At 54.2% G+C, this 23,191-nt stretch overlaps 2 protein-coding genes across 3 annotated transcripts; one reads left to right on the forward strand and one right to left on the reverse strand.

Annotated features, from left to right (window-relative positions):
- Window positions 1–1,526: 1,526 nt before the first annotated feature.
- Window positions 1,527–6,173, forward strand: Cbx8 (chromobox 8). 2 transcript variants are annotated; one of them, XM_052758947.1, is made up of 5 exons: window positions 1,527–1,687; window positions 2,072–2,115; window positions 2,307–2,372; window positions 2,468–2,534; window positions 2,948–6,173. In XM_052758947.1, the coding sequence occupies exons 1-5, from the start codon at window positions 1,619–1,621 to the stop codon at window positions 3,794–3,796; spliced, it is 1,095 nt and encodes a 364-aa protein (XP_052614907.1). In that variant the 5' UTR covers window positions 1,527–1,618; the 3' UTR covers window positions 3,797–6,173. The 2 variants fall into 2 exon arrangements, with proteins under 2 accessions (XP_052614907.1, XP_052614906.1); XM_052758946.1 differs by lacking the exon at window positions 1,527–1,687 and having other exon boundaries at window positions 1,696–2,115.
- A 4,159-nt stretch (window positions 6,174–10,332) lies between these two features.
- Cbx2 (chromobox 2) lies at window positions 10,333–18,540 on the reverse strand. The gene is made up of 5 exons (XM_052758938.1): window positions 18,413–18,540; window positions 18,292–18,335; window positions 17,356–17,421; window positions 14,740–14,845; window positions 10,333–13,745 (listed from the first exon to the last, which is right to left on the reverse strand). The coding sequence occupies exons 1-5, from the start codon at window positions 18,482–18,484 to the stop codon at window positions 12,471–12,473; spliced, it is 1,563 nt and encodes a 520-aa protein (XP_052614898.1). The 5' UTR covers window positions 18,485–18,540; the 3' UTR covers window positions 10,333–12,470.
- Window positions 18,541–23,191: the final 4,651 nt, after the last annotated feature.

The raw sequence follows: 23,191 nt of genomic DNA on the forward strand, positions 1-23,191 counted from the left end.
CAATAATTTTTCTTTCTTTCTCTCTCCCTTTCTTCTATCTCCCTTCCTGGCCAGGGGAAACTGCTTGCAGTTTCGCGATTTAACTAAATTGTGTGTTCAAGGAGTCGGGGTCTGTGATCAGGAGCTTGGGTGGTAAAAGTGGAGTGTGGGGGTAGCTGCTGCTGAACCTCCAGTCTTCAACTGGGGTTACCAAGAGCGGAAGAAGGAGCGCTTAGGATGAAGGGCCAGCAAGTGCACGCACGTGTGTTAGGGACCTCTGAGCGACCCTCGCCCCCTACCAGGGACTCGCCATCTTTGCATGGGGGGGGGACCCTCTCTTCAAGGCCGCAGTAGATACCACTACTCCCTTCAACTTCCACGCCGCTGTTTCTTGTCGGGTGCCCGCGCACGTCGTCTAGAAGAGCCCGAGACAGGAAGTGCTCTAGCTCTGCACCCTGGTCTGGAGCAGGCTGGCCGCGCCCGCAGCCGCTCACACCCCCCACCCCCGTCCCGAACTAGTGAACTCTAGGCTGTGCCTTGATGGTCATCGGCGCACTAAACCCACCCAGGCCGGCATAAATGTGCTCAGGGTTAACTTCTCCCAGGGCCGAGGAGTGGAGTGGGCGGGAGGCGGAGGCTGGGGTAGGGGCAGGTGGCTGCAACTTGGGGACAATGGGGGTGGAAAGAGGAGGCACGCGACCCCATTGCAGGGTCTCGGCCCAGGGTGGGCTCAGGTGGTAACCACTGGCCTGCACTAGTCTGCTTTGGGCTTCTGAGCCCGGGGAAGTGCCCACGCCACCCCGGCTCGCAGGGCCCGGAGGGTGGGCGCGGGTAGCGCTGAGCGACTGGAGACCCAGAGCAGGCACATTGATTTGTTAGCGGGATGGGACTGGCGATGGAGGGAGGGGGCGTTGCTATGGAGACCGAGGGTGCGCGGCCGCGAGGGAGGGGTCAAGGAACCAGTGGGTTCGGCGCGAGCGCGCAGTAAGTCCGGGGGTTTTCGGGCGCGGCCCGTTGCGCCCCAGTACCTGTGCATTGTGCTGCACCAGCAGCGGGGGATGGGGATGGCGCCGGCCGGGGCAGCGGCGAGTGGGGAGGGCCTGGGTCTGCAGAGGGGCGGTGTCTGGTTAGGACCTAAGCGTGGAGCCTAGAGGGCTCAGCGGGGACACGCCACGCACCGGGGGAACCGCTGGGCGGCGGGGCAGGGGGCCGGAGGCCTGAGCCTAGGGCAGCGGCCCCCCTGGCCAGCCTTGCAGACTGACAGCGGCCCGGCCCGCCCCGCCCTGCGTCACTTCCGCTGACGGCAACTCTCCCCCCCCCCAGTCTCTGGAGTAGCCGGAGACTCCGCCCCCTGGCGATTGGAACGCGGGTCACGTAGCAACGCGGGGGAGACGGGGAGAGGGGCGTGGCCGGGCGCTAGTCCAATCAGCGCCCACAGAACAGGCCTAGGCCGCTCGGCTTTAGCAACGTCGTTAGCAACACGTGGGGCGGGAGGAAGCGCCGGGCGGGGGCGGAGGGAGGGAGAGCGCGCGGGGAGGGAGGAGAACTGACGTCAGCCGGAGAGTATTATGGGCTGTCGAGCGCTGGCTGCTGCTTTTCTGCTCCTGGAAGCGGCCGAGGGGGGAAGCGGCGAGTCAACATGGAGCTCTCGGCGGTGGGGGAGCGGGTGTTCGCGGCCGAAGCCCTCCTGAAGCGACGCATTCGCAAAGTAGGTGACGGGGACAGCGGGCGGCGGCGCGGCGGGCCCTCCCTTACCAGGGCTCGGGCTCCCTCCCCCTGCTGCAGCCCAGCCTCCCTTCCCCCAGGTCCCAGCAGTGGCCGCGGCCGTGGCGGCGGCGGCGGCTCAGCCCCTGCGCTCTTCTTAGACTTGCAGCGGTGCACAGATTGCATGCATGGGGGGCGGGGTGGGGGATGAATGCCGGTGCATGCACTTTGTGCAGCGTTTCTGTAGGGGTGCTGCAGCGGGCTGGTGCCTTTGGCGGTAGTGTTTGGAGCATTCATTTGGTGCATGCATTTTCGCGTGTATTTCTTGTGTCCTCGTTTTGCATTCCTCTCCACGCACATACACACATTTCCCCTTTTGCATCCGCAGGGACGCATGGAATACCTCGTGAAATGGAAGGGCTGGTCACAGAAGTAAGTAGGTTATATGCAGTCGCAACCCCACACTGATATTGAGGAGGGCTCTTTTCTTCCTCTTTTTCTCCTTTACGTTGAAACACAACACAAGACAGCTGGAAAAGTTACACTCACGTACGCGCCCTCTGCTCCCTCCTCTCTCTCCTTACTCTAAGGACTGATGCCAGATTCTTCCTGATTTCCTATAGGTACAGCACGTGGGAGCCCGAAGAAAATATTCTGGATGCTCGCCTGCTTGCAGCCTTTGAGGAAAGGTACAGACCCTGAGCCCAGCCACTCCCTGGAACCCATACAGGCTGACTTCAGTGCAGCCAGGACACACCCCCTTTTTTCTCTTTTCTTTCTTTAGGGAACGGGAGATGGAGCTCTATGGCCCCAAAAAGCGAGGACCCAAGCCCAAAACCTTTCTTCTCAAGGTATGTTGCAGTCTCCAGTGGTGGAGTGTGACATTCACAGGGAACCTGGAGGGCTTGTCAACCAATGGGTGTCCATGCCCTATGCTTGTTTGTGATCTGGGAGTCTTCTGACCACAGGGCATCAAGTCAGTGGCAGCATCAAGGAGGTGGGACTTAGCTACACCAGAAGGCCTTTATTTCTCCCTCTAGCCATCACAAGTAGACCTATAATGGATTACAAGGAGTGTGTTGGTTGCATATGACTGCTTCCAGACAAATCCCCTTTCCCCTCCCCCAGACTGCAGCCATTAAGTCCACCTCCCCACCCGATTAGACTCTCCCAGTCTTCTGGGGGAAGTTGGGCAGTCAAAACTGGAGGACATGTGGGGGGCGGGGCTCTGCTTTCTTCTCACGCTGCTGCCTCATTTCTTCAGGCCCAGGCCAAGGCCAAGGCTAAAACCTATGAATTCAGAAGTGACTCTGCCAGAGGCATCCGGATCCCTTACCCAGGCCGATCACCACAGGATTTGGCATCTACATCCAGGGCCCGAGAGGGCCTTCGGAACACAGGTCTATCCCCACCAGGGAGCAGCACCAGTGCCTGCAGGGCAGATCCACCTCGGGACCGGGACCGGGATCGGGATCGAGAAAGAGGTGCCAGCCGCATAGATGACAAGCCCAGCTCACCGGGGGACAGCTCCAAGAAACGAGGACCCAAGCCCCGGAAAGAGCTCCTAGACCCTTCACAGAGGCCCCTGGGAGAACCCAGTGATGGCCTTGGAGAATACCTCAAAGGCAGAAAGCTGGATGACACCTCTTCTGGGACCGGGAAGTTCCCAGCCGGCCATAGCGTGATCCAACTTGCTCGAAGGCAGGACTCAGACCTGGTACAATATGGTGTGACCAGTCCTAGCTCAGCAGAGGCCTCTGGCAAGATGGCTGTGGACACCTTTCCAGCCAGGGTGATAAAGCACAGGGCTGCTTTCCTGGAGGCCAAAGGCCAAGGTGCCCTGGATCCTGGTGGCCCCAGGGTTCGACACAGTTCAGGTACCCCAGGCTCAGTGGGGAGCCTGTATCGGGACATGGGGGCTCAAGGGGGAAGGCCCTCCCTCATCGCCAGGATCCCAGTGGCCAGAATCTTGGGGGACCCAGAGGAAGAGTCCTGGAGCCCCTCCCTGACTAACCTGGAGAAGGTGGTTGTCACAGATGTGACCTCAAACTTTTTGACCGTCACCATTAAGGAGAGTAACACGGACCAAGGCTTCTTTAAGGAGAAAAGATGAATTGCTGAGAGAGCCCAGGACCAGAGCAGGCGAGAGTGAGCTCAAATGTGGCTTAGTGCTTTTTATTTCCGAATGGCTGTGGCCTTCTGGTTGGTCCTGTCCTTAACGTCATACCATCTCCCCGGTGTCCCTGTCATTCCTCCTTTCTCAGTTCTGGTTGGAAAATTATCTAGAGTTCTATTTTCTATTAGATGTAAATATGTTATTTAAGAAAAATATCTAAATATATATATTTCAACTCTTGAAGTTCTTTTATTTAAACAAGGAGAGAGATTGTGGTTTGGTAGGGGCAGACAGACTGAGCTGGTACAGAAGGGGCCCTGTCCCGCAGGGCACTAGGAAAGTTGGGGGCCTGGGCACTGGGATTCGGGAGAGTGTGTGGAGGGACTCAGCCGGCCCACCTCCTTCTTCTACCGCCCATTCCCAGTTCCAGACTCCTGGCACCCAGGCAGGATTTTTGCTCTCCTTCCCATTGGCCAGCTAGGCCAACAAAAGGTTGGCTTCCCAATCAGAAAAAAGGGGGGTGGGGTCAGCCCAGTTTTCTTTCTTCTATTTTTTTTCTTTCTTTTTTTATTTTTTATTTTATTTTTTTAAAAGATTAAGTGGTCTATTAGGGAGGAAAGTATGAACTTAAATAACTTTTTCGCGCGTGTTGTTGAAGGTAGAAAAAGTCGCGAGTGGGTGTGGCGCAGTTCTCCCATAACCACACAAGGAGATGCACTTTATGGGAGATATGAGTGTCGTACACGCGGATTGTGTGTGTGTGTGTCATGTGGACAAAAATCTCCCCGTTCCCTCGATTCCTTCCCTTACTTTCCAGAGAGAAAAAGAAATCCAGCGAATTTGTTTACATTCCCGAAATGCCAGGATAAATTGGGAGGATTGCGTGTCAGTGCCCAGAGCACCAGACAGTTGTTTTACAAGAAAAATGTTCGGGTGGACTTTTCCTTTGCGCGTCCTCTAAGCTTTGCCAGAAGACAGGGCGGCCCCACCTCCCAGGAAGACTTGGACAAGCCTGGTTCGTCGGGGGAGGGTGGGCCCTGCTCTCTGAAGGACGAACCGCCGCCAGGCCACCCCGCGGGGCTGGCCCCGGGCTGCGCACCAGGCTGGTAGAGCTGGGAGCGGGGGTCGCAGCCTGAGTGGAACTTGGTCAGGTGGGGCTGGGGCGGAAGGGATCGGCGGGGTTCCCATCCAAGTATGTGCATTAGAAGTTTAGTTTTTTTACCCCCTTTCCCCTTTCTTAAAAGCAAAAGCTGTAATTTATAGCCCCTTTCGATTCTCGGAGTGCTCGCTACGTTCAGACTCCTCGGAAGAGGGTGGGGGAGCGCGAGGTGGAGCGGGCGGAGCTGGGGACGACAGGCGCCCCACGACCCTCTGCGCCCCTGGTCCCGGCCCACTCCGGACGGCGCTACGCGCAACTCGGACTCAAAAGCACAAATCTGTACCCCAGCCTACGGTCGCCCCTTTCAGCAGGGATCTTGCGGCCTCTCCGCCCTCTCCGCCCTTAAAGGGCCAGCAGGCGATCTAACTTCTAGGGCTTTTGGAGGGAGGGGCGCGAGGCTCTGCTTGTGGGACAAAGCACAGACTTTCGGGGGTGGGGTAGGGGCTCTGGGCTGGGTTAGAGGAGCTTGGTAACGGGGAGGGACTGAGAAGGACCCCAGCCTTGTCCTCCATCCTCCTGACTCCCCATCTCCAGCGTCTCAATCTCTCTTCCCTCCAGACTTTCTTCGCCTTTAAATAGAGGGAGAAAAAAGGAAAAAACGGTGTATTCTACGTGTTTTTATTTGTTTTTGAAAATCAAATTGCGCCTAAAGAGAAGCCCCTGGAATGGGGATTTTTATCTGCTCATATTTGTAAAACTGGTATTTTCGACTTTGTATAAAGAAGCGCCGTTGATCGTGCGTCTGTCTAGATGTCGACCCCATTTTCAGGTGAACCTGCTTTGGAGGGCACATCTGTGACAGAGTGGACCATAACTCTGGGACAGGAGTCCCTTACCTGACTACCGACCTCCTCTCTCTCCTCTCCTTCCTCTCTCGCACCCTCCTTCCCTCCAGCCTTCCTGGTTCTGCCCTCACTGCCCCTCGTCTTGCCATCTGTCCATGGCCGTTGTGTGTGTCTCCTTAGCTCGCTCTTGAGAGGCTGACCTGGGGGTGGGGTGGGCAGGGGTGTGGGGCCACGTGGCTCCGAGTCTGAGTCTGCAAACACAGACGAGCAGAACGCTGTTGGGTTTATGAATTCTCAGTTATGTACAAATCTCGAATTGATCGCCGCCTCAGCTCAAGAGTGAAACTTCCGTACCTATCTTCTTGGGTTGTGAATGTGTCTGTATCCAGTATCACTTTTTACGTGTTTAAATATATACTTTGTAAATAGACACGTGTCTTGGTTTTCATTATTTATTTATTTCCCAGAACAGGGTAGAGGTTGCCTGGAAAGGAAGGACACTTGCCTCCTCTCTCACTATTCACTTACTGTCCCCCCCTTCGCCCCCATACTCTAAAGTAGGGTTGGAGTCCCCGAAAAGGCCCTTTTCCAATTAGGAAACTCGCTGTAGGAGTGTGAGGGGTGGTGGGTTGGGGAGGGAGCGAGTCATGACTGTTCTCAGCTTTCCCGGGAGGCTGTCTTCACTACTGGCTGTACTTCTGTGGTACCCAGGTAGAACTTGGGGAGATGATGTGTGCGACTTCTGGGCTCCTTTACTCTGATGGAGGATTTCCCCCCCAGTATCACACCCGCTTCTATGCCAGAGATCCATAGCCCAGGAGCCTTGCAGACTTCTGCCCATGACCCGTGCACTGCTCCCTTGTGCTTTCGTAGGACTTGTGCCCCAGACCCCCACAGCCTCGCCAGCGCTCCCCGAAATGCAGAGCCTCCGTCTATTGATTGAGGAATTGAATTCGCGGGTATTGCTAGGCAACTGCCTGCTTGGAGCCGGCGCAGAGCGCGCTGATGTGATTAGTGAACCCGGAGCCGCCGATCCTCAGCCCCGCGCCGCGCTGCGCTGTGCTCCCACCCCCAGTCCCTAAGGCTTCCTAGACTACCTGGTGTTCTTTCGGGCAGATACCCCAAGGTTGGATGAGGGGCTGTCGAGGGGTGCTAGCTCGTGGTAGGTGTTCTCCGTCCTCTAGGCGGCCGACTTCTGGGGGGGGGGGCAGGGTCGCGAGGCTGCAAACGCGACCCACACTCCGGATTCCCAAAGAGGACCTCACAAGGAACCCGGTTCTACTTCCATATTCCCGGGCAGACGTCGCTCCTCGCTCTCCGTTGCGAAGAAGCCGCCTCAACCTGTCAGAACCCGCAGAGCCCAAGGCGAGGCCCGATGTGGGCCCGGTCACATCTTTTGCCCTTGGCCCAGTAAGCAGTGGCCAGGCCGTTGGCAGAGCCCTCCCCACCTCCCTCCTCCAGCTCAGTGACCTGTGTGGGAGGCCCTGGGTCGACGCCTGAGGTCTGAGGTTGCCTCAGCGGGTCACTGAGCGTGCCCTTCGGACGCTGAGCAGTCAGCTTGTCGAGTAGGGTCTCAGGCGCCAAGAGGTCCAAGGTCTATTTCTTAGGCCACCTCAAGGCGCTCTGAGCCGGGTAGCCTCTTAGCTGGACCCACTGGAGGGAGACGGCCATTAGCGGGCCAAGAAGGCAGTGGGTGTCCGGGCCTAGTGGCTTCAGCAGTCAACCTACAGTAGGGGCCCCCACCGTCACCTCCTGAATGCAGGGAGACCCGCACTGACCCCGCGGGATTTCCCGCTTCTTCGGTCACCACCAACTTTAACTTGGGCTCAGAGCTCCCTCAGCGAGTCTTCTGGACATATTCTCCCGGAGAGCAAAGACCGGGTGTGGGGACCCCTGGCCCCGGCCGCCTTCGAAGGCTCGGGCAGATTTCCATATGTCCTCATGGGCAGGACCCGCTCGAGCCGCTGCTGGAGCTGAGCCTGGCCCAACACAAACACTGCTTGAATGGAATACTTACGGCTCTGCAAAGAGCTGTTTTTCTGACTCTTTGATGCTCACAGCTCTGATGGAGGCCGGGTGCTGTGCCCTGGACGCCAATGGTGTGTAAGCCACCGCTTTCCTCGTTTCACCAAAAATTCCTCCAGATCAGAGGCGGATTGGATACAGCCGGAGCCCAGGGTGGGAGCGAGTGGCAGCCGGAAGGGTCTCGGTGCCATCAAAGATGGAAATTTGACTGACGGTAGTGAGAAGCCATAGGCTGAGGCCTGGGCTTTCATTCTACCGCTGGAGACTGAGTCGGATGGCGGCTGGCTGCTCGGAGCAGCAGGGGTGTAGAGCGTACAACAGAGTTCCAGATAGCCTAGGACTGCGGGTAGATTCTGCCCTCCTCCCCACCAACATTCAAAATCCCGCGGCCCGAACTTCGTGGGAAGCGCGCGCCCTCTACAGGTGACGGCCTCAGCGCCTGTCCCAAGTGCCACCCCGCCCACGCTCTGGTTCCGGATAGGAGCAGAGAAAAGCCTCATTTCCTCCTATGCACCGCCAGGCATCATCTCTGTGTCTTTGAGAATCGTCCTCGACCCACGCTTGGTAGAGAGAAGGGAGGTGGTGTCCCAGAGCCCTGCTACACCAGCCTTAACAGGTACTCTCCATTCGGTCCCAGTGTGCCTATTTTAGGACTGAGGTGGATTGATTAAGTGATCAAATCGGCAGCACAGATTAATTAATAAATTAATAAAGATCGATGTAGACCAGTCCAACCCTCAACTCTGGTCTGGAGACCTTGTCCTTGTAGACATAGGTTATCAGAGAGCCTAGCTGGCCAACCAGGGCCAGCACCTGCTCCTGCTGAGCTAGCTAGTTTCCTGAGGACAGATCTGGGATCCAACTGCCCCATCCACCTTCTCCAAAACAAAACAGGCACTGAAGACAACCAAAGAGAAATCAAATTGCCAGGTGCCTGCTTTGTAAGAATCAAGAATTGGGTGTCACACACGATGGCCGTTCTCCAGCAATGTTTGTCTGTAGAGAGAACCTTAGTCCCAACTAGTCTTTCTGCCAGCGGTGGGCCTGCAGGTCCATCTTCCTTACACTTCAAAGGAAATTGTCTTCTCCTGGGAGGCCAGAGGAAATTCTGATAAATTCATGCCAAAGAGAGGAATGCCAAGTCTTGGACTAGGGAAGGTTATGTATAAGTATCTTCCTTCTCATTAGTTGGAGTCAGGAGCCTAAGTGGCCCCTGGTTCAAAGCTCCCTGCTCTTCCTAATAGCTTCCCAACCCGCCTCATTGGGAATGGTGGAGGTGAGGATGTTGGTTTGAGTGTATCACAGCAGCTTCCTGTACTGGCTGGAGGCCTGTAACATTCCTTTTGCCCAGTAATGTTTAGTGGGCAAAAATTATATATAATCTTTCCCATTAAACCAGGCTTTCTCAAACTTAGCTCCTTGGATGTTCTGGGCTTTTGTATAGTGACTACTTTGTGTGACACCCTTGGTCTCTATGCACTACATGCTGGTAGCACCCTTCATCATGGGACACTTTTCTTCAGACACTCCACATGCCTCCTCCCTTTCGTCACTGGTTATAGGTATTTGCTCTTAAAACCATGTTCCTTCCTTGCAAAGGTGTCTTTTTTTTTCCTTCCCACCTGAGTGGCTAAGCCATTTCCATTTTTTTTCCTCCAATGCTACAGCTATGTCCATGTCCAGATGGGCATTTTTGCCCCATGAAAGGGGAAGTAAAGACTATTTTGTTTATATGCATTACTTACAATGTACACCAAGCCAAAAGTTTAAAAAATATTTATTGATACTAAGGGTAGCAAAAAGACAAGAATTTTCCTACATTATTTACTGTCTTCCCCCGGCAAAATAAATTAACATCAGTCTAAAGTCCTATAATCTAGGCTAGTGTCACTAGAAACTTCTGGAATTGTGAGATGCATCTGGGTAAACAGGGCTATAGGAACCACCCTGACTTACTCTAAACCCCACTCCAGACCATGAGGGACTTCCTGAGGCAGGCATTTCCTTAGCAGCTGTACTGTTCTGTTCCAACACAGATCCTAAGCTTTCCCAGGGTCCCTTGCTCACTCCCTAGGAAAGCAAACGGCTCCCGGCTCCCGTTTAAAGGGGCATACATAAACCACGAGCTAAAGAAACCAAAATGACTGACACTGGCTCAGAGTTAAACGTTTCCTTCCTGACAAAACCTCACCCCAGTGCTCCCTAATCAAGGTCGGAATTTGGAGTATACCCAAAAAGGGACAGTTTTTGGTACCAAAGATCTTTTCTTTTAAACCAATACTCCCGAGGAAGAAGACAGGCTGGCCACTTTCCCTCCCAGGTGCAGAGACAGACAAAAAGGTGCCTGTAATCTTAACACTAGGAAGACTGAGGAGGAATTGCCAGAAGTTCAAGGCCAGCCTGGGCTAAAAGAGACCCTATATCCATTTGGTATGAAAATGTGACACGCAACATCTGGGACCCTTAGGACAAGAATCTTGTCAGATGTGTAACTGATGCCTAGCTACACATACACACACACACTCACTCTCTCTCACGGGGGTAGTAGCAGCAAATAAAAAACATAAAAAAGCAACTACTTTTATTTATTGGTAAACATGAGAACTCAATTCGGAGCATGTGGTGTGCCTCTCCAGTGGGTTCTCATGTGGGCACACTACACACACATGCTTTGTAACACAGACCACTGGGATCACAGCACCAGGAGAAAACACACCACAAGAAGGCAAAGTGGCTGGGAGGAAGGTATCTGTAGATTTCAACTTTGGGACTGAAATAACTGGTAAAAATAAAAGGCACCAAATTGGGGTTTGGAGACCCGGCAGCAGGGACAATGCCAGTTAACCTAGATCCCCAAACATGGTCACTTCTCCAACAGCGCAGGGATCCCCAAAAGGCATGGAGGTGCCTGTAAGGCCATGTCTGGTACAGAAGAAGCTGCAAACCTTGGGTAAGGCAGCAAAGGACCCTGGCTGAGGACAGGGAGGGAGGCTCATAGCCCAGTAGGCAATTCTTCCCCCTTGCTACCCACTTCCTGGCCCTGGATTCTCTCCAGTGGCAGCTCTTGCTGCCAGCAACATGGTCCCTTGGTGCTGGATGCAGAGGCTGCAGCACATCATGGGGCCTCTCTCAGGAGCCATGGATATGGGGCTGTCCCAAAAGGCACAGTGTTGAGGTCGGTTTGGTCGCACAAAGACCGTCTCTTATTTGGTGTGTGGGGTGAGCAACTGGGGGCGGGAGCACGTTGAAAGTGTGGCGGGTCCCAGACACCACAGCCCACTGTCTGGGCTGGTTTTGGAAGGGGACTCTTTCCTTCAAGGCAACAGGAATGAAGAGTCCACACCCGCTGGCTGACCAGTCAATGGCATAAGTAGAAACAAGGGTCCCATACCACCACGCCCCATTTTTGGCATCGCAGACTCACTGGCCAGATTGTCATGGTCCCAAGGTGATATTCCAGGAAAGAAATCCTGACATTGGCCAGCAATCTGACAAGGTAGTTTTAAGACAGCTACCTGGGATGGGGGACAGGGAGAAGGCATCTAGAAAGGGGGCTCAGAACTGGAACTATCTCCTGAGGATGAGGGAGAAATTAGGCCCCCCTGCCAGGCAGGCTGTCAAACTGTCCCACCACATAAATGGCACAGGGACACTGCTTCTCAGCTAGGAAGGAAACACAGCTCCCAAACGTGGGAGAGGATTGTCTGGGGAAATGGTACCCAAGAATGGCCCGCCCAATAGCAGGGCTTTGCACCAGAATCGACTAAGAAGATGTTTGCGTGACAGTCTGGAGACACCCAGTCTGGACAGGCATCAGGGTGGCAGGCCTGTGAAGTGCCTGCATTCCTGCCCTGGGGCTACTAGGGTGATTTATCTGGCCCTAGTAATCAAACTCCCAAGTAGTGGGGAAGATTGCCTGCCCAGGACTCCAAGCTCCCGACCAGCCTTCTCTGGGTTTCAGCCCTCAGAACACGGGTGCACTCAGTGGGCCTAAGCAGGGGTGCAGGTCTGGATCCAGGGCTGAACAGGGTCACTTCTCACTGGGGCTTGGGCCTGCTTGCAGGAAGGAGGCGGCACTGACATCAGGACTCCTGTTTTCAAACCCAGTAGCACCGAAGTACATCCGAGTGCTGGGATGAAACCCTCCAAACCCTGGCTGGACTTTGGGGCCACAGTTGTAGCCAGAGATGACACTGCACCAGGGACAGACATTCTGAAGAGTTACACAGGGTTCGGTAGACTTCTGCAGGGTCCCTGAACCCAACTTCATGAATTATCCTTTTATAATTCCTCAGCCTCACTTGCCAAGGACGGAATCCCCACTTTACCACAAAGGCCCTGTCACAGTTGGGCTTGGGAGAAGGTCCGGCCTGCTCTCTCTCTCCCCCAACTGGGTTGGGGAGATGATGCCTCTTCCCAGATCCACCTGATAGCAGTTGGGCTAATAAGGGACGGGAGGGTCTCAATAGGCCAAGGAGGGCTATGTACTGAAGAAGCTTTGTTCAAGCAGGCAGCCTTGAGCCAGTGGCCAACCAGATTTCCTGAGGCGACAGGACAGAGTGGAGTAGAGGCCCAGAGAGGTAGAATCACCAGAGAAACCAGTTCCCAGCCGTAAGTCTCCAGACAGGGCAGAGCTGGCCCCTAGGTCAGGTGTCGAAGCAAAACCAGAGACTGGAAGGTGGGTTGGACTTGGGCAATGGTCTCAGTAATGCCTCAAGTTGAAGAACCCCACGCTGGTGGGGGATTCCTTCACTGTGACAGTGATGAGGTTGGCTGTGACATCTGTAACAAAGACATGCTCGATGAGACTGCGGGTAGGTTTCCAGTCCTGGTTGGTCTGGATAGACACCGACAGGTTCTGCCCAGTGTTGGGGAGTGAGGACGAGTCAGGGTCCGAGTCAGAACTACTGTTCTCCTCTCCCGTGCTCATCTCAGACAGTGCAGGTGCCTTGCGGCCTTCTCCTGGGACTGTGTGGCCCTCCTGTCCACTGGAGGCAGCTGTGCACTTAACACCGTCCCTCTTGACAGAAGGGGCGGGCAGAGCTGTAGCCTTGGAGGCCAGTTTTTCACCTTTGCTGGTGTCTGTGGGTGTGCTGGTCACATTAACTCCTGTAGGGCCACCCCCAGGACCTTTCCCCGTGGCTGGGTTGGTGGCTGGAATGGCCTTGGTGGCTGTGGCATGGCGGGAGAGCAGGCCCATCCCAGGTACGCCATTCTTGACACTCTGCAAGTCCAGGACCTGAAGACTCAGTTCCTGAGTGGGGGCCAGCTGGGAACCTTGGCCTCCTGAACCGCTCCCTTTCTGCAGCTCTGCGGCTCCACTGCCAGGGGCCTTTAGGACCTTACTTCCCGGAGGGCTCACCCCTAGCTCCCCTTTCTGTGTCCTCACTTTCAGGTCCAGCCCTAGGCTGCACTTGTTGGCAGTCTGGGCCTTGAGTGCCAGTCGGCTGGCAGTCTGAGCCTGACTCTGGCTCATGCGGTTCATGTAGTGTACGATAGAGCTCTGCCAGCTGATGCCACCGCGGCTGGGGCTCCCGGCCATGCCTTTCATCAGGCTGGCCAGGTTCTCTGGGGTCGCCACGGTGCCAGAGACGCTGCAGGCCTCTTTGGTATGGGCTTTCAGGGCTGCCAGGCCTGCCACAGGAGCACTGAGTGGAGGGGGCAGCTTGCTGGTGGAGGTCCCCAGGTCCTTCCTGGTGGTCTTCAGCACCTTGGCCAGGCTTACAGGTCTCCTAGCCGCCTTCTGCTCTGGGGGCAGGGGTTTGCGTCCCCGTTTCTTGCGGATGGGATCTTTCAGCTCTGGCTTGGCCACCAGGATCTGGGCTTTCTTCTGAGGCACTGGGTGGGTTTCACGGCCCCGGGGGCCCCTCTTGGAGTCCAGGTCGCTGTCATCTTCTTCTTCATCTGAGGAAGAGGAGGAAGATGTGGAGGAAGAAGAAGAACTGCTGGATTTGGACTTGGAGGGAGCATCTGGTTCCTGAAAAGACAAGCAGGTGGGACTCAAATCTCTGTCCAAGCAGCACCAGGGTCCTCCGGGTCCCAGCAGCCAGAGAGGAGTGGCCGCGCTTGTCCAAAGAGGTGAAACCTGCTCGGTGGTATGCAGAATCAGAGGTAACAGCTGTGCCTCCCCTGGCATCATTAGTACCACATGGACTCTTCTGCTTTTAGGTACTAATGTGGCCATGGACCCAGAATCTCCCATGGAGATGATGACTATATCCTTCTAGTTCTGACAGGGGCTGTTCCCATCAAACCCTGGGGCCCTAGGCTTCCCCAGCAGGGCCTCTCTGGCTGACATCCTGCTAGGAAAGAAGATGGTGGCACCAGGGTAGGCCCACACTTCTGCTTTGGCCACAGGTCTAGGGAGTGAAGTCCAAGGAATGAACAAAGGTACACCCGAGCCTAAGGACAGAATCCCTTCCCTATCCGTTTCTGAACTCTCACAGGGTGGGGGAGGGCACGAGGGAAGATACCCAGGCCCCCTGGTGTGTGGAAGACTCTCCATCATCATAGCAAGGAGGTTCAACAGGACATCTTGAGAGGGACTTAGCATAGCCTCACTGCTTCCGCCCCTACTTCCCTGTCCACTCAGCATGGCCCGGTATCCTGGGCTTGCCCAGCTGGTCCACAACTCTGACACAAACTCGGGCACTTACTGCACACTGGCTTCCCCGATGGAGAGTCTTCAAGATGAGAGGGTGTGGGGCCAACCTACCAAGCCTGCTGCTTGCTGCTACCCCGAGGACAGAGTGAAGAATGGACTTGGGCTGAGACAGGAAGCACCTAAGGAGGCCCCAGGATGCAGGAGCATGCATTCTGCTGCCTGCTGGCGCCATCCACTGGCAGACGCCTGAAGGGGCAATAGGAAAGAGGCCTGCCTACCTCAACAGCTCCCTGCAGAAGCTCTGCCCAGAGCAGCAGTGGGTGGGTAGGGAACCAAAGGGAACAGCAGGAAGCCTGTGCCTGCTCACCTTGAGCTTAGCGCGTCGGCTGCAGGAGGACATGACTGTGTGCTTCCTCGGCCTGCCCCTGGGCCTCTTGCCTCTCTTCCGGTTCTGTACCTCCTTCTCATGTTCCCTGGAGACACAGCACCAATCAGCTTTGAGAAGCCTTGCTTGTAAACCCTTCTCCGGCTTCAGCCTCCACCCTCAGCTCCCAAGGGATTGCCGCTGCTCCAGTTAGCAGAGGCTTATCATCAGTCTTCCAGCAAAGCTCAATCCTACCAGAAGGCCACGGGCAGAGGTCCAGACACCAGTCAGGAGTGCTGGCCCACACTATCTTTGTAGTCAATTCATTTCACTTACATTTGACTAAAATGGACTAAAGACAGGAGAACAAGGCTGGGGACCTTCCCATTTCCATTAAAAAAACTTTCTGTGGGTGAAGCCTCCGTGGAAATAAATCCTAGCTCTCATAACCCAAAGCAGCCTTTGGGGCTATATGGTCTAACCTGCTCATTTCCACAAAGACTGCCCTCCAGTATGTACTAAGCACAAGAAACCCTCGGATGACCTGCTAGCCCAGAGGCTGAGGACTCCAGTGTGGCTTATGCTTGCCAGGCTTCTCACAGCCAACTTGCTACTTGTATCACCCCTGTTTCGGCACCCCTCAAATACCTCTAGAGTTCTGCTCATAATGGAAGGAGCAGAAGTTATTAGTTCCCATCAGCCCAGCCCCAGAGTCTGTACCCTGCAACCCAGTGTTAAGGCTGTGAAGTCAAGAGCACCCAGCCAGCCTCTCATGGAAGCCCAGATTTCAGGCTACCCCATAGAGTAGACCCCTGGTGACAAAGACCCCAGTGAGGTGGCTTGGCAGGTAAAGGCACAAGCTGCTAAGCATGACAACCTGAGTTTGATCGCCAGAAACCCACATGGTGAAGATAGACAACAGGGGGCTGGAGAGATGGCTCAGAGGTTAGAGCACTGGCTGCTCTTCCAGAGGTCCTGAGTTCAATTCCCAGCACCCACATGACAGCTCACAACTGTCTCTAACTCCAGCTCCAGGAGATCTGACACCCTCACACAGACATACATGTAGGCAAAACACCAATGCACATAAAATAAGAATAAATAAATCATTAAAAAATGTTAAAAAATTTGAGAATAACTCAGGCCTATGGCACATGCATGCCTCCCCTCCCCTAAGCAAAGAGACAAATGCAAAATAAAGTAGCCAAACATCATCTCCTTGGAGTCCTGGAAAGTGATTTCATAATGGAAATGGATTAGACCTCCAGGAAAACCCCCAGGCTAGAACAGCCTCGGTTCCCCCAACTCTCCCTCTCATGGCTCTCCCAACAGATCATCACCTACGTGGTGACTCAGACCTCCCTTATACACAGTGGTTCCTCCCTGACCAAAAAGTTAACCTTCAGCTCCTAGTGTGCAGAGGGATGTGTCTGGATGCAGGAAAGAGACAGAAGATACATCATCCTGATTTTATATCCCATGTTGTCAAACACACTAGTCCCATGATGGCATCTTTCGGGTATTTTGACTCCTGTTGGAGCTAAACCAAAAGCTATGTGAAAGATGTGCTGCCTCTCATTGGCTGTCCCCACCTCAGGATACAGGGTCTTGCTGCACTGGCCAAGCTGGTTTCCAATTGCTCAAGCGGTTCCCCCACCTCAGCTTCTCTAGCAGCAGGGTCTGCAGGTGTGTGTGACAGCACCTGGCCCAAGGATGCCACCTCAAATGCAGAGAAGCATACTAGCCCCTAGAAAGTGCCAAGACATCCCTCCAGAGCTCAGAGGACCAAGCTATGCATTTAATAGAAGGTGATGCTACCGCTCTCCATTTCTAAAGGAAACCAGCAAGCACAAACACTCACTCACCCTGCTAAACCTATCTCCTTCCCACCCCTTCTGCAAAATGTCCTGTTACAGTGAGAAACACAGGCTGGGCTTCCAGAGAACAGGCTGGCTAGACTGACCCCAGCTGGGGAGGCTTTTGAGCAAACCATCCATGTGCCTCTATTGACAGAGGCAGCGGGAAGGTGTCTACACTGGCACCCGTGTGGTGCTGTGTTCCTGGACCTCTGCACTGGGATGACAGTGATCCTCACAGCCCTGTAACACATCCTTCCTGACACCGTCCCACTCACTCCTCTGTCTTAGCAAACATCTCCCACCTAAGAACAGAAGTGTCAACGTCAGCTACAAAAGCAGATCCAAGAGAAGCCTTTCGACCTCAGCGCTGTTTCACAGCCCAAGCAAAACATCACCCACATCTCTCTGCACTGTGAGTTTCAGGCCCCTCTGGGCCTTCTCCTGCACCACGGCCCACCCTGGCAGGGGCGGAGGAACAGGCCGACTTTTTATGGCAAGCTTGTAACCCCAATTGCTATTAGTGCTGACAAAATGTTACTCAATAGAAAAGGTCAAGAGAAACTAGTCTTTGCACAAATGTTCATTTTGGAAGTCTGGCTGTCTTGGGGGGTGGAGCTTAAAGTGCTCTGCCTCTGTAGCCACCCAAGGAAGCCTGAGGACAGGCTCCTTATGGGGCCTCACACCACAGCCCCGGGCCGCTGTGTCACCAGCCAATTCCACCCAACTCTCCCCTCCTCCAGAGTGCTGTTAATGTTCTCACTTCTTCTGGAAGGCTAGGAGCAGCCTTGGGTCCAAGATGTTCTCTTCTGGCTCCCAGCTGTTGTGTCTGGAAAAGCAAAGATCAGGGTTGGTGAGCAGCATCCAACTGGGCTGCCAGGACAGCTCCCACAGTCCTGCCGGGGGTAAGGGACACTGCGCCACCGCAGTCCTCTGAGGTCCCAGAAGCCCTTGAAGTTAGCATCGCAGCCTCAAACTCACAGGCAAACTGCCACCTCAAGCCCCAATCCCAGCAGGCCACAAGGGGACTCAACAGTCTGCGCCTGGGAAGAAACAAATCCCAACAAAGAGCAAAGCTGCTGAGGGAATCCCCCGAGCCTGGCCCTGAGCCAGGGAGGGAAGGGAACACAGGTAGGGGAGGGGGAGCTGGGGAAGTAGAACAATGTGGCTGACACCACGGAGGGCGCGGGCAGAGCAACGGGGTCTGAGGCGGGCATCGGGAGGGGATGGGGTCCAGGAAGGAAGGTTGCGGGGCAGCTACATAAGAAGCCCCTTCCGGGGAAAGCCAGGTCCCTTCCCCTCATTAAGAAGAATGCAAGCGCGCGCGGGAGGGGGGGGGGCGAGAAAGGGGGGCTCCTACCAGTAGGAATCTCAAGTTACAGCGGGGGTAACTTGGGCAAGGGGAGGGGGCCGTGTCCCGCGCCTGCCACGGCCGGCTCCAGGGCGGGGGCGCATGCAACAAATGGGCGCCAGAAGCGCGCGGCGCGGAGGAGGGCCGGCCCGGGGGACTCCGGGCGGGAGGCCTCCCTGCCCGCTCCCCGTGGGCTCGTAAACAAAGGGCATCGCCGGTCGGCCAGCGTCCTCCGGATCCCGAGCCACAGAACTTCCCGCCGGGACTCCAGAGGCTAAGGTCCCCACGCCGTTCCCACCCAGACCGAGAGGCGCGCGCGGGGAAAGCGGCCGCGCACCGGGGACTCACTTGGAGGACCAGCCGCGCCACTTGACCAGGTACTCCAGCTTGCCCTGCGGGGAGAGAAGAGCGAGCGGTGAGCCGCGCAGAGCGCCGGCTGCGCGCGGGGGGCGGGCGGGGACGCACGCACCTTGCGGAGCCGCTTGCTTAGAATGCACTCGGCGGCGAAGACCTGCTCGCCCACGCTGCTCAGCTCCTCCATGCCGCCGCCCGCCGCGGCCCGCGCCCCGCAGACCCCGGCCCACAGTCGCACACAAAGCGCCGCCCCCGCCGCGCCCCGCCCCGCGCACGCGCGTCGCAGTCGCCCGCGCTGCGCTCCTCCGAGCCGCCGGGCCAATGGGCGCGCGGGGCGGAGCGCGCATTGTTCACGGCGGCGGCGGCGGCGGCGGTGGCGGCGGCGAGGACCAGTCCGTGGGGTTAGGCGCTCTCTCCGCGGCGTGGAGCGGCTGCATGTTCCGAGGATCCTGGGGAGTCCGGCCGCCCTGGATCGCATGTTCCCGCGGAAAGCCATTGTTTGGGCTGAGGGCGGCGAAGCGGAGAGCACGCGGCGCTTCCTGCCCCCGCCAGCGAGGGACGCTGCTCCCGACCAGTCCTCTAAAAGTGCATCCCGATGCTCCAGGGTCAGGGGTGCAAGAAAAACCCAGGGTTTGGAGGGGGTACCGAAAAGCAAGCCTTGCAACTCTCCTCAAGGTTATAGAGGAAAAAAATTTAGGTCACTGGAAAATTGAGCTCCAAATTCTTAGTAAAGAGCTGTGAAAATGGGACTCAGTTCCCTCTTCTTTCAGTGCGCGCGTGGGGACACAATCAACTTGCTTTTTTTCTTAGTTTATTTCACGATTTTGGTGATGTCAACGTGGGCCGGAGGGGATGGTGTGCAGACCTGAGTGTGATTTCAGATTCTGTCACAGCTCTCTAGGCTCTGCCAGCAAAGTTCTTTGGATCAATTTCCAATGGTAGAAGTTGGGGTGGCCCGGGTCCTTCCAGGTTGTCTTTTTATTTTCTCGCCCAGACATAAATTCTGTTGAGTAGCCTCCTTTGTAAGTTTTGAAGCAAGTCAAACACATGATGAAGGAGGAGTTCTCTCGTTTAAAAAAGTAGATGCCAATGAAAATCCACCTTCTGGTTTTGCCTCTTTCTTGGACACAACTGTACATCCAAAGTCTCATTTTTTTTTTTTCAAAGTCTCATTTTTATAGGAACTTCTCCCCACGTAACAGTGAACTTATTTACGGAGGAGAAACAGTTTTTGGTTGTAAAGCTTTCTGCCCTAAGAAACGAACATGGGGGAACCACGCTGGGATTTAGGGGTGTTCTTCAATGTAGTTGGTTAGTTAAACCAGCCACCTTCACTCACTCAGTGCTTTGGAGAGATCTTGCAACTGTTTGCAGAGGGGGCAGGGAAAGGGACATTTTCCTTGAGAGCGCAGTGACTGCTCATTTGGGGGCTTCGTGCAGTAGTGGAGGAACCAAGAATGAAGAGAGCCGCTGCAGTCTCCCAGCCAGCTCTTTTTGTCTGTGTTCAGATCAGCTGGGCAGTAAATGGTAGAGCTGGTACAAAGGTGTGTTTATTGTAATCCTATAAAGAGCTGGATCCATTTCAGCTGCTGTTTGCGCATCAGGATTCCATGGGGATGTAACATTTACTATTAGAATTTTCCCACTTCCCTTTTTTGGAACAGAGTATACCAACACAATTGCTTTTTTTTTTTTAAAGAACAACAACAAAAAAACTTTAAAAAATACAATTCTCTGCCCCCCCCCGTCCCCTGTCTGCTAAGAAATAGCCAAGAGTCTGATATGAACACATTGGGGGGGGGAAAAAAGTCCCCTTCCCTGAAATGTCTATCACATACCTCATCTGTTCAACTTTGGACACCCAGTTAGGGAAAGAGTAGTTAAAATAATTAATTTGGATAAACAAATACAACAGACTTGACTGGAATGAAGCCACCTGAGATCAAGGCAGCCAGGGTATGATGCAGAGTTTGTGGTGTTTCTGGCGCACAGCTTTGGCATGGGGATAACTTAGGATGGGATCTTCTCATTCTTATCATAAACAGCTTCTCTGCATTTACCACTGTGCCGACCACTAGATACGGCAGTGAGTCCTTAGCAACTGTCTGAAAAGACTGGCACAGTTCTGGGCATGAGCGCGGCCTATCGCCCGCCCGACGCTTTGAAATTTTATCTCCCTTTACTTCATTGAAATTCAAATAGCCACTTGAGGCTGGTGGTCACTCACAGGACACGGAGCCAGTCCACAAGAACACAATGATATGAGTTAAGGGAATTCTAGCTCTGGGTGGCAGCCCTGGACCATCTGTGCATACTGATAACCTCAGAACGTTCAAACAATGTGTAGGAAAGATAGTAGAAATCCAAGCACTGGTGAGTACGGTTGGGGAGTGAATGTCTTGGTTAGTGCCGTCCTCTGCACAGACAACAGTGTGGACAAAGTCTTATTTATTTATTTGCTTATTTGTTTTTGTTTTCTGGTGGTCCTGTTGATTGGACCCAGGGCCTTGAGCATGCTAGGGCAAGCACTTGGCTGCTGAGCTACATTCCAACCCCCGTTAGGCATGAGAAGTTGGAATCCTGCTTAAAAAAAAAAAAAAAAAAAAAAAAAAAAAAAGTGTAAATATAGGCTGGAGAGATGGCTCAGCAGTTAAGAACACTTGCTGCTCTTAACTTGCAGAGGACCTGGGTTCAGTTTCAGTTCCCGTATCTGGCAGCTCACAGATGCCTGTAACTCCAGTTCCAGGGGATCTGATGGCTTCTGGTGGCTTCCAAGGGCACCAGGCAAACATGATGTACATTCATACATGTAGGCAAACACTCAAACACATAAAATTTAAAAAAAATTAAAAATAAAAAAGGAAAGTAGAGGCTGTTGAGAAGGCTGTTGCTTAGGAGTGCTCACTGCTCCTGCAGAGGAGCTTGGTCTGGTTCCCAGCACTTGCATATGGTGGTTCACAGCTGCCTCTAACTCCGTTTCCATGGGATTTGATTCCCTCCTCGGGCCCCTAAGGGCACCTGCACACATGTGATGCACATAAACTCAGGCAGGCACACACAAATATACATAAATAAAAATATTTTCAGCTGGGTGTGGTTGCGCATGCCTTTACTCCCAGCACTTGGGAAGCAGAGGCAGGTAGATCTCTGAGTTCAAGGCCAACCTGGTCTACAGAGTCAGTTCCAGGACAGCCAGGGCTACACAGAGAAACCCTGTCTTGAAGACCCAAAAATAAATAAATGAATAAACAAATATTTTCATTCTGTGATCATGGTTTGAGAATCAGAACTACCAGGGCAAGGAAAGACATGCCTATCAATCCACAGCCACACCTGGAACTGAAAGTATCCAGCCACCTTGTGCTTGGCAGTTAAAACTAGATCACCTTAGATACAATCTTACAAAATAGCTTCCCAGCAGCTTATTTTATGTTCAGCGTTGCCACTGTGATCCGAGAGCGGGATCTTCTCCATAAGGGGTCTGCATGAGCTAAACTTAGGATATACAATGCATCTCAATAGTTGATGTATAATTGCCCCCCATCTCTTTCAAGCTTTCCTCTGCATTTGGGAAACTGAGGTGTGACTTACAGGCTCACTGTGTCAAGTGATGTGGTTTCTGTATAAATAATGGGTAAACATTGTCTACACGCTCCACACACAGTGTTTACGTGTCAGTCAAAATAACCATGATTGGGATGCTTGCCCAAGTTCACGAGCCTTCAGCTCCTAGGCACACAGTGCAGATATTGACACTCCCCATCCCTGACCCTCCAGGGACAGCTTGCAGCTCTTACTGTTTGGACACTTCCCAGAACAGGTCGTCTGTCTAAGCCACTACTTTGGAGATGAAGAAAAGGAATCCAAAGCTGCTTTAGTGCATGCCTGTGGCCCTTAGTCTTGCCTCCACTTTGTCTGCCCGTGGGGACTCAGTACGCTCTGTGAGTTATGTGTAACTTGCTCACTAAAGTCTTCCAAGATGAACAGTGTCCCCAGGGGCAGCCTGTTTCCTGGTATCACATCTTTGTCCCCAGAACTTGCCCCCTGGACACCTAGTCCATCTCAGTACCCTTAGAAACCTGCCCAGGTGGGAGACTCCCTACATACTGGGGTCAGGGAGAGGTGCAGGAACACAGCTAGAGAGGTGGGAAAGACTGATGGCAGCTCTTTATAGGAGGTCCCTGTTGTGTGAGGGTTTCATCTCAAAGGTGTCATTTGTTAGCTTTGCCGTAGGATTAGTTCCTGATCCCAATTTCATGCTATGATATAAGATGCTGGGATAAGCATCTTTTTTGTTTGTTTGTTTGTTTTTCGAGACAGGGTTTCTCTGTGAAACAGTCCTGGCTGTCCTGGAACTCACTCTATAGACCAGGCTGGCCTCGAACTCACAGAGATCCTCCTGCCTCTGCTTCCCGAGTGCTGGGATTAAAGGTGTGCGCCGCCGCCGCCGCCGCCGCCGCCGCCGCCGCCGCCGCCGCCGCCGCTGCCGCCGCCGCCGCCCGGCAGCATCTTTATTCTTGCATGTGCATGTGCTTGCAGAATGGTGTCAGGGATGCTGGGTCAAAGGGCATGTGACTTCTTTTCTTTTTGCTGGTGGAGGTGGAACGTTCTGCACTTCCTCTGTGTCTTTTGTTGGACATCTGTGCCCCATTTCAGCAGTTCCAACAGGCTGACTTTGAATTTGCTATGTAGCCAAGGATGATCTTGAATCTCAGTTCCTCCAGCTCTGCCTGGAGGTCCAGGGGATTTTTGAATGTGATTGCTGTTTTGCTGGTGGTGTGGGCTGACACACACTAACACATACTAGGCACAAGCTTGTACAGGGCTGACACACACTAACCACAGCCTTGCAAACCCCACATCTGCTTTTACCTAGGACCTCTCTGTCTTCAGG

This window comes from Peromyscus californicus, unplaced genomic scaffold (genome assembly GCF_007827085.1).
Source record: "Peromyscus californicus insignis strain IS unplaced genomic scaffold, ASM782708v3 Scaffold_3__1_contigs__length_106647218, whole genome shotgun sequence".
NCBI classification, from domain to species: domain Eukaryota; kingdom Metazoa; phylum Chordata; class Mammalia; order Rodentia; family Cricetidae; genus Peromyscus; species Peromyscus californicus.